The 11945-nt window shown below is 46.4% G+C and overlaps 1 protein-coding gene and 1 pseudogene across 5 annotated transcripts in view; both read right to left on the bottom strand.

Annotated features, from left to right (window-relative positions):
• Positions 1-7908, bottom strand: part of csf3r (colony stimulating factor 3 receptor) — a 29058-nt gene extending 21150 nt beyond the window's left edge. Inside the window, exons 1-6 of one of the 4 annotated variants that reach the window (XM_079748043.1) lie at positions 7840-7908; positions 6285-6668; positions 5831-5997; positions 5377-5460; positions 4706-5041; positions 131-263 (exon numbers count right to left, since the gene is read on the bottom strand). In XM_079748043.1, coding sequence (XP_079604169.1) covers positions 131-263; positions 4706-5041; positions 5377-5460; positions 5831-5837 — 560 coding nt within the window. In that variant the 5' untranslated portion in view covers positions 5838-5997; positions 6285-6668; positions 7840-7908. Of the gene's footprint in view, positions 1-130; positions 264-4705; positions 5042-5376; positions 5461-5830; positions 5998-6284; positions 7094-7263; positions 7620-7839 lie in introns of those variants that run through there. The other 3 variants (XM_079748042.1, XM_079748041.1, XM_079748044.1) reach the window with 3 other exon arrangements.
• Positions 3471-3797, bottom strand: LOC307084577 (annotated as a pseudogene). Its single transcript has 2 exons — positions 3746-3797; positions 3471-3567 (listed from the first exon to the last, which is right to left on the bottom strand). The product of its transcript is annotated as an uncharacterized misc_RNA (transcript).
• Positions 7909-11945: the final 4037 nt, after the last annotated feature.

Raw genomic sequence — 11945 nt, 5'->3', positions numbered from 1 at the left:
TGTGTGTGTGTGTGTGGTTGTGTGTTTTTGTGTGCGTGTGTGTGTTTACCCTACGCATGTGTGTGTGTGTGGTTGTGTGGTTTTGTGTGTGTGTGTGGTTGTGTGTTTTTGTGTGCGTGTGTGTGTGTACCCTAGGCGTGTGTGCAGGGTGTAGCTGGTCTGCAGTAGGAGGTCCCTGGGGTCGGGCTCCCAGCTGCAGGTCATGGAGCTAGGGACGGTGAGGTCGGTCTGGCAGCGCAAAGCCCCTGGTGCGAGGGGGCGCACTGGGACACAACACAGGTACACAACACAGGAACACAACACAGTTACACAACACACAGGTACACAACACAGTTACACAACACACAGGAACACAACACAGTTACACAACACACAGGAACACAACACAGTTACACAACACAGGAACACAACACATGAACACAACACAGTTACACAACACACAGGTACACAACACAGGAAAACAACACAGTTACACGACACACAGGAACACAACACAGTTACACAACACAGGAACACAACACAGTTACACAACACAGGAACACAACACAGTTACACGACACAGGAACACAACACAGTTACACAACACAGTTACACAACACAGGAACACAACACAGGAACACAACACAGGAACACAACACAGTTACACAACACACAGGTACACAACACAGGAACACAACACAGTTACACAACACAGGAACACAACACAGGAACACAACACAGGAACACAACACAGTTACACGACACAGGAACACAACACAGGAACACAACACAGTTACACAACACAGGAACACAACACAGGAACACAACACAGGAACACAACACAGTTACACAACACACAGGAACACAACACAGGAACACAACACAGGAACACAACACAGGAACACAACACAGTTACACTACACAGGAACACAACACAGGAACACAACACAGTTACACAACACAGGAACACAACACAGTTACACAACACAGTTACACAACACACAGGTACACAACACAGGAACACAACACAGGAACACAACACAGTTACACAACACAGGAACACAACACAGGAACACAACACAGGAACACAACACAGTTACAAAACACACAGGAACACAACACAGGAACACAACACAGGAACACAACACAGGAACACAACACAGTTACACCACACAGGAACACAACACAGGAACACAACACAGTTACACGACACAGGAACACAACACAGGAACACAACACAGTTACACAACACAGGAACACAACACAGTTACACAACACAGTTACACAACTCATAGGTACACAACACAGGAACACAACACAGGAACACAACACAGGAACACAACACAGTTACACAACACACAGGAACACAACACAGGAACACAACACAGGAACACAACACAGGAACACAACACAGTTACACGACACAGGAACACAACACAGGAACACAACACAGTTACACGACACAGGAACACAACACAGGAACACAACACAGTTACACAACACAGGAACACAACACAGTTACACAACACAGTTACACAACACACAGGTACACAACACAGGAACACAACACAGGAACACAACACAGGAACACAACACAGGAACACAACACAGTTACACAACACACAGGTACACAACACAGGAACACAACACAGTTACACAACACAGGAACACAACACAGGAACACAACACAGGAACACAACACAGTTACACGACACAGGAACACAACACAGGAACACAACACAGTTACACAACACAGGAACACAACACAGGAACACAACACAGGAACACAACACAGTTACACAACACACAGGTACACAACACAGGAACACAACACAGTTACACAACACAGGAACACAACACAGGAACACAACACAGGAACACAACACAGTTACACGACACAGGAACACAACACAGGAACACAACACAGTTACACAACACAGGAACACAACACAGGAACACAACACAGGAACACAACACAGTTACACAACACACAGGAACACAACACAGGAACACAACACAGGAACACAACACAGGAACACAACACAGTTACACGACACAGGAACACAACACAGGAACACAACACAGTTACACAACACAGGAACACAACACAGTTACACAACACAGTTACACAACACACAGGTACACAACACAGGAACACAACACAGGAACACAACACAGTTACACAACACAGGAACACAACACAGGAACACAACACAGGAACACAACACAGTTACACAACACACAGGAACACAACACAGGAACACAACACAGGAACACAACACAGGAACACAACACAGTTACACGACACAGGAACACAACACAGGAACACAACACAGTTACACAACACAGGAACACAACACAGTTACACAACACAGTTACACAACACAGGAACACAACACAGGAACACAACACAGTTACACAACACAGGAACACAACACAGGTACACGACACAGCAACACAACAGAGGTACACGACACAGTTACACAACACAGGAACACAACACAGGAACACAACACAGTTACACAACACAGGAATACATCACAGTTACACAACACAGTTACACAACACAGTTACACAACACAGGAACACAACACAGGAACACAACACAGTTACACAACACAGGAACACAACACAGTTACACAACACAGGAACACAACACAGTTACACAACACAGGAAGAAAACACAGGAACACAACACAGGTACACGACACAGGAACACAACACAGGAACACAACACAGGTACACGACACAGGAACACAACACAGGAACACAACACAGTTACACAACACAGGAACACAACACAGTTACACAACACACAGGTACACAACACAGGAACACAACACAGTTACACAACACAGGAACACAACACAGGAACACAACACAGGTACACGACACAGGAACACAACACAGGAACACAACACAGGTACACGACACAGGAACACAACACAGGAACACAACACAGTTACACAACACAGGAACACAACACAGTTACACAACACAGGAAGAAAACACAGGAACACAACACAGAGTTACACAACACACAGGGACACAACACACAGGAACACAACACAGAGTTACACAACACAGTGTTACACTACACACAGGTACACAACACAGGAACACAACACAGGAACACAACACACAGGAACCCAACACAGTTACACAACACACAGGTACACAACAAAGGAACACAACACAGCAACACAACACAATGGAACACAACACAGTTACACAACACAGGAATACAACACACAGGAACACAACACACAGGAACACAACACAGAGTTACACAACACAGTGTTACACAACACACAGCTACACAACACAGGAACACAACACAGGAACACAACACAAAGGAACACATCACAGTTACACAACACAGGAATACAACACACAAGACCACAACACAGGTACACAACACACAGGAACACATCACAGGAACACAACACACAGGAACACAACACACAGGAACACAACACAGTTACACAACACACAGGAACACAACACACAGGAACACAACACAGAGTTACACAACACACAGGAACACAACACACAGGAACACAACACAGTTACACAACACAGAGTTACACAACACACAGAAACACAACACAGTTACACAACACACAGGAACACAACACAGGAACACAACACAGAGTTACACAACACACTGGAACACAACACACAGGAACACAACACACTGGAACACAACACAGTTACACAACACATAGGAACACGACACACAGGAACACAACACAGTTACACAACACACAGGAACACAACACACAGGAACACAACACGGTTACACAACACACAGGAACACAACACAGAGTTACACAACACACAGGAACACAACACACAGGTGACAACACAGAGGTACACAACACGGAGTTACACAACGCAGAGTTACACAACAGAGTTACACAACACACAGGTACACACCACAGAGTTACACAACACACAGGTACACAACACACAGGTATACCACACACAGTTACACAACACACAGGTACACAACATATTACACTGGAGCAACACACATATCACAGAGAGACACACAGGCAGCCAGACAGACTGAAAGGATGACAGACAGACAGACAGACAGACAGACAGATAGACAGACAGGATGGCAGACACACAGACAGACAGACTGACTGACTGACAGACAGACAGACAGACAGACAGACAGACAGACAGACAGACAGATAGACAGACAGGATGGCAGACAGACAGACGGACAGGATGACAGACAGACAGACAGGCAGGCAGACAGACAGACAGACAGGCAGACAGACAGACGGACAGACAGACAGACAGACAGACATACATGATGACAGACAGACAGACAGACAGACAGACAGACAGACAGACAGACAGGATGACAGACAAACAGACAGACAGACAGACAGACAGACAGACAGATAGACAGACAGGATGGCAGACACACAGACAGACAGACTGACTGACAGACAGACAGACAGACAGATAGACAGACAGGATGGCAGACAGACAGACGGACAGGATGACAGACAGACAGACAGGCAGGCAGACAGACAGACAGACAGGCAGACAGACAGACGGACAGACAGACAGACAGACATACATGATGACAGACAGACAGACAGACAGACAGACAGACAGACAGGATGACAGACAAACAGACAGACAGACAGACAGACAGACAGACAGACAGACAGACAGACAGACAGACACACAGACAGACACTCACATCCTGCCCGGACCTCCAGCCCGTCCACCAGGCGACAGACAGACAGGCAGGCAGCCAGACAGGGCTCGGTCTGGAGGCAGCAGGTCAGCAGCGCTGAGCTCTGGTTGAGCTTGACAACCGCCGTCAGGTTCCTGATGCTGCCGTCGGAGATGGACCTGTTGCCCTGGGTTACGGGGCCGCGGGCGAGGAGGTGCCGGTCGAGGCGTAGCTCCATGTTGGTGACTCCTCCCCCCAGCAGGAGGCAGTCCGGTCGGACCACACAGGAGGCCCTGACCTCCGACCCCACAGGCACCAGCTGGCTGGACGCCTGCACCTCCACACAGCGGCTCACACCTCCTTCAGGAGGAGGAGGAGGAGAAGCAGAGGGAGGAGTCAGACCTCCTTCAGGAGGAGGAGGAGAGGGAGGAGTCACACCTCCTTCAGGAGGAGGAGGAGGAGGAGAAGGAGGAGTCACAGCTCCTTCAGGAGGAGGAGGAGGGGAGGGAGGAGTCACACCTCCTTCAGGAGGAGGAGGAGGAGGAGAAGGAGGAGTCACAGCTCCTTCAGGAGGAGGAGGAGAGGGAGGAGTCTGTCAGACCTCCTCCAGGAGGAGGAGATGGAGCAGAGGGACGACTGATGGCAGACAGGATGTGATGTCATCACAGCAGGGACTATGTGACTGGTCGACTCACCTCCATCAGCTGCGGTCGCAGACGCCAGCAGCGCAGACATCAGTGTGAGCCACTCAGGCGCCATGACGCCACGCCTGTAGCGGACTGGGGACCATATTGTCATTATGCTCACATAGCATATTGTCATTATGCTAACATAGCATGGCGTCATGCTGCTAACATAGCATATTGTCATTATGCTAACATAGCATGGTGTCATTATGCTCACATAGCATATTGTCATTATGCTAACATAGCATGGCGTCATGCTGCTAACATAGCATGGTATCATTATGCTAATTAAGCAGCAATTCTGGGCAGAGATGAGGATGTCGTATGTGTAAAGTTGTATGTGTAGGTGTGTGTGTGTAATTAAGCATGTTTGTGTGTGCGTAAGGTTGTGTATATGTGTAAGGCTGCGTGTGTTTGTGTGTTATTGTGTGTTAGTGTGTGTTTCAGATGTTCATCCACTCACCAGCCATCAGAGAGTTCCTGTGAGCAGTGTCTGAAGGCTCACAGCCTCCTAACTCTGGAGTGATGACATATCCTGGGTTTTGTAACTTCCTGTGGTCTCCAACCTGCCTCGCTTTACTGGTATTGTAAATGTTTTCTACAGGCAGTTATCTGTATGGATTCATCATCCTGTCAGGATGCATTGATAAGACATAATAACATCAATGATGTATTCTACGCAAACGTCTGTGTGATAGCAATCAGTGACGCACAGTCTTCACTTATCAAAATGTAGAGTTTTAGTAATGTGTCAAGGAGTCCTCTTTTATATTATTTCCCCTGAATATTGTTTATTGCAGCCCTTTGTGATATTAAGTTGGATGAACAATTGGGTTTGTTCTCTAGTTTGGTGTGTTGAGTATTGAGGTCCTACAGACTACAGACCTGTTACTGTTAGAGACATGTTCAGCTCTCACCATATGTTTCCTGTGACGTTTCAAAACCTTGACATTTAACAATATCCTCCAGACTGCTGCTTCTCCATCGGTCTGTTTCCCTGAAGATGTTTGACTAAAACCCAACAGAAGGATATTCCCTCCCACTTTGCTCCAGCAGCCTCAGCAGACCAGACCTTAATCCCAGTAAACATCCAGTTGTTCCAAACCCCTCCCACTAAATGGAGGAAGGCAGTTGCTTTCACATCCTCTTTCTGAGGGTTGGTTAGTAGGAGATTTTCTTCTTCTTCTCTCACTCTAGTGTTCCTCTTTTCATGGATCCACTGACGGGGAAGGTTGCTTCAGACAGGAAACCAGAGAAACCTCTTGGCAAGCCAACGATTTCAAACACGATGGAAGGATCTACTGAACAGTGATTTTAAAGTTACGCTTTCTACCAACTACATGTTACTAAAAGTATCACAGTATTGCCAAACAAACAACAGTAACCTCAAACACACAACAGATCACTAAACACACAACAGTATTGCCAAACACACAACAGTAACCTCAAATAAACAACAGTATAACCAAACACACATCACCAAACACACAACAGTATCAGTAAATACACAACAGTAGAACACAACACACAACAGTATCACCAAACTCGCAACACCAAAATCACAACAGTATCACCAAACACACAACATTATCACTAAACACACAAGAGTAGAACCTAACACACAACAGTATCACAAAACACACAACACCAAAAATACAACAGTATCACTAAACACACAACAGTAGAACGCAACACACAACAGTATCACCAAGCACACAACACCCAAAACACAACAGTATCACTAAACGCACAACAGTATTGCCAAACACACAACAGTAACCTCAAACACAAAACAGTATCACTAAACACACAACAGTATTGCCAAACACACAACAGTAACCTCAAACAAACAACAGTATAACCAAACACACAGCACCAAACACACAACAGTATCACTAAATACACAACAGTATAACCCAACACACAACAGTATCACCAAACACGCAACACCAAAATCACAACAGTATCACCAAACACACAACATTATCACTAAACACACAACAGTAGAACCTAACACACAACAGTATCACAAAACACACAACACCAAAAATACAACAGTATCACTAAACACACAACAGTAGAACGCAACACACAACAGTATCACCAAGCACACAACACCCAAAACACAACAGTATCACTAAACGCACAACACCCAAAACACAACAGTATCACTAAACGCACAACACCCAAAACACAACAGTATCACTAAACACATCAGTTATATCAAACACACAAGAGTCCAGTAAAACCAAATCCACAAAACTAAGACTGAACACACAAGCCAGTAAAAACAAACACACAACGGTAAAACTAAACCATCATGGGACATACAACAGTAAAAATAAACACACAACAGTAAAATTAAACCAGCAAGGGACACACAACAGTAAAAACAAACACGCAACAGTAAAACCACACTCAGAAGAGACACACAACAGTTAAGCGGTAAAGTATTGAGAGTGTGTCACTAACCGTCCTCCGAGGGATCAGACCGGCAGGAGGAACAGACGGACGCTACACAACACCGACCTCTCTCGTCTCGGTCGTATCCTCTGGTCCAGGAAGAGATGAGTCGTCGTCATGGTAACCCCCCGACCACCCACTGGAGGAGGAAGTCCCGTGGTAATGGATGTCAACTTATTTATATATATATATATATATGCAGTATATATATGTACAGTATATATCCATTCTATATATAAAGGGCTGCTTGGTGCAGCAAGGTGAAGCTCTCATTGGGTTTTTGGTCTGTAGTCGTTTTATTTTCCATGTCTAGACCCCCAAACCCAAACGACCCCTCAGGGGATATCTCTTCTATTCTATCTGTTCTACAATCGAAACCACAATAATCAAGGTAGGACTACCAGAATAATTCAAACCATCAGACAAACGTTTTGACTGGTTACTTAGTGAACAGTTCTGTGACTGGTCCTAAAACAACCTTTCTAAATGTTTCCTTTGTCTCCCGGCTGGACTGATAAGGGTTGAAAGAAAACTGCTATTCAAATGACCTTCTTGGAGTGACCTTTCTGAGTGCCTGGTTTCGTCTCTTGGTCTGAGAGTAGGCTAACCCACAAACCAGAATGGACGGACTTGTTCAAACAAAATGTTAGAAGAGGCCGGATTATAAAACTTTGAACCATGGAGTCCATAACTGTTGAATACCATTTGCCAGTTTCTTATTTCGCCCCTATGATTGGACACACCTAGTGGGTAAGCAAGTCAATGTTGTAACAAATATTATGCTGCAACGCACTATGTTGCAAGACGAAAAAGAGAGAGAGAGAGAGAGGGAGATAGAGAGAGAGAAAGAGAGAGAGAGAGAGAGTGAGAGAGAGAGAGAGAGAGAGAGAGAGAGAGAGAGAGAGAGAGAGAGAGAGAGAGAGAGGAGAAATCATATTTTTTTACAGCAATGGTGGAGCCTCTTAATAGTTCCCCATTATTGGAGTTATTAGCTCCTAATAGAAATGCATTAGAGCTGCAGCTCAGAAGACTGTGTTATACAACAATAAGTTAAAGAAAGAGAGACTGAAACACAAATAGAAGTAAAGAGTAGTGGAACAACCTTTTCACCTCCTTAACCCCAAAAACAGTTGAATGATGAAGCTGTTAAACCAGAGAGAGATGATGTACACCTACCATCGTTCAGATATGCAAATCCATCCAAGCACATGAGACATCAAACACTAATGACAGGAGTTAATTTACTAAATATATTCATGGAAGGGTAATGCTGTACGCATGATATATTTATTAAAACAGGTCAGGATGTTTTGGTAGATAAGTATGGACCAAACGCCGGAACCGATCAGCTGAGATGAAGAATGCTTTTAAGTTATTAAAGGTAACTCAACAACATTAAAGGGTTAGAATGAGCTCAGTCTACAATTAGGAATGGGGTTAGTTGGCCTGTGCATGCTAACTGGAAATGCTCTTTGGGTGCGTAGGCTCCAGTTAAGGTGCTGTTGGTAAGATTTGAGAGCCATCATTTTGTAGGAATGCAATAACAACACGTTCTAGTGGACTGTTTGAGACAAGCTGGATTTGGTTCTCATTTGCCTCATTTCAAACTTGCAGGTCGTTACATTTCACACAAAGTGGCCATGAACACATCTCAGCGCTGGAGGAGAGGGTCATGTATAGAGGTTTATCAAAGCTCTGTCTGCCTTTACAAATCAAACCTCCATAGGTCGAGATCTGAAGCCGTTGATAGGCGGGTCAGTCCTGGGATGGGTTCCGGTGTGTCTCTGGATTCATGTGTTGATCAGTCGGTAACCTCATCTCACCAAGAACCACCAAGAACCACAGGACCCCAAGAAGAGCAAGAACCACAGGACACCAAGAACCACAGGACACCAAGAACCACAGGACACCAAGAAGAACAAGAACCACAGGACACCAAGAACCACAGGACACCAAGAACCACAGGACCCCAAAAACCACAGGACACCAAGAACCAACGGACACCAAGAACCACAGGACACCAAGAACCACAGGACACCAAGAACCACAGGACACCAAGAAGAACAAGAACCATAGGACACCAAGAACCACAGGACACCAAGAACCACAGGACACCAATAACCACAGGACACCAAGAACCACAGGACACCAAGAACCACAGGACACCAAGAACCACAGGACACCAAGAACCACAGGACAACAAGAACCACAGGACACCAAGAAGAACAAGAACCACAGGACACCAAGAACCACAGGACACCAAGAACCACAGGACAACAAGAACCACAGGACACCAAGAAGAACAAGAACCACAGGACACCAAGAACCACAGGACACCAAGAACCACAGGACCCCAAAAACCACAGGACACCAAGAACCACAGGACACCAAGAACCACAGGACACCAAGAACCACAGGACACCAAGAAGACCAAGAACCACAGGACAACAAGAACCACAGGACACCAAGAACCACAGGACACCAAGAACCACAGGACACCAAGAACCACAGGACACCAAGAACCACAGGACGACAAGAACCACAGGACACCAAGAACCACAGGACACCAAGAACCACAGGACACCAAGAACCACAGGACACCAAGAAGAACAAGAACCACAGGACACCAAGAACCACAGGACACCAAGAACCACAGGACACCAAGAACCACAGGACACCAAGAACCACAGGACACCAAGAACCACAGGACACCAAGAACCACAGGACACCAATAGTGATTGATTATTGAACATGGCAGGATCAGCACGCAGAAGCACGCCGTGGACCGTGATAGAGGGGAAGACACTCCTGTGCGTCTCAATATCTGTTTTTGTGTCGCATGGTCGCATATGTGTCGCAGTTTCGAGCGGCCCATGTTGATGAGGTACTTTCTAGATGGAAACACGACGTGCCTTAAACCAAACCAAGTCGTGGAGAGTTGAGCTGGTACCGTCGGTGGAAAGGGGGCAAAATTGGCGAGCAGAGACCCATCGGCAGTATTAATACAAAGAAAGGTTGTTTTAAGGAAGTATTACAAGAGCAATCCTTTCGGCACACCGGTACAAACAGCCCAAAACATATTCACACCACCAGAGGACGCCCTGGTAACACCCACACTATATATACCAGTTCACACTACCAGAGGGCGCCCTGGTAACACCCACACTATATATACCAGTTCACACCACCAGAGGGCGTCCTGGTAACACCCACACTATATATACCAGTTCACACCACCAGAGGACGCCCTGGTAACACCCACACTATATATACCAGTTCACACCACCAGAGGACGCCCTGGTAACACCCACACTACATATACCAGTTCACACCACCAGAGGACGCCCTGGTAACACCAAAGATGGTGGGGCAAGGCTCCATCTATTACATGGAAATTATTAGCTGTTAAATGGGTTTTAAAGCCCATATTTACACGGTGGGACCTATAATTCTTAGAACTTTAACCTTTGACCTTGCAGAAAAAGCAGGAACTGATCGTTTTAAACATTTTATTTCCTACATTCCTAGTATTGAGAATGCCACATGATACATAAGGAAGCTAGCATGAAGTTAGCATACAAGCAGGGTTGAGTCCGCGTCATGTTGGAGCGCTCTCTGGGGTTTGAGAGCAGCTCTGTGTTCGACTGTCTGTCGAGGTCCAGACTGGGGAAGGGGGTTGGTCCGGGCTCTTATTCTATTGGCTCTACCTCCACTAGTGCTTTGACCAATCACAGAGTTGGCCCTCGGTTCTTGACCCGTCTCCAGGGCTGGCTGGTACCTGCGGTCGCCATGGAGATAAGGGCTGGTTGGCCGGCCCTGGACTCCGTACGGACCGGTGTGATCCGGATCAGGAGGACTCTGGGGAAGTCTAAATCTAGCGCTGCAGTGCGGACTGGGGCAACACCAAGCAGTTAGCTCACCGCCACCACCTCCATCACCTCCTCCTCCACCTCCACCACCACCATCACCTCCTCCTCCATCACCTCCTCCTCCACCTCCACCACCACCATCACCTCCTCCTCCACCTCCACCACCACCATCACCTCCAACACCACCTCCACCTTCACCATCACCTCCACCACCACCATCACCTCCTCCTCCACCACCACCATCAC

The sequence above is a fragment of the Pollachius pollachius genome (assembly GCF_949987615.1).
Source record: "Pollachius pollachius genome assembly, chromosome: 1".
Classification (NCBI taxonomy): Eukaryota; Metazoa; Chordata; class Actinopteri; order Gadiformes; family Gadidae; genus Pollachius; species Pollachius pollachius.
The sequence above is the reverse complement of the archived record's forward strand: the minus strand, read 5'-3'. Positions and strand labels throughout refer to the sequence as shown.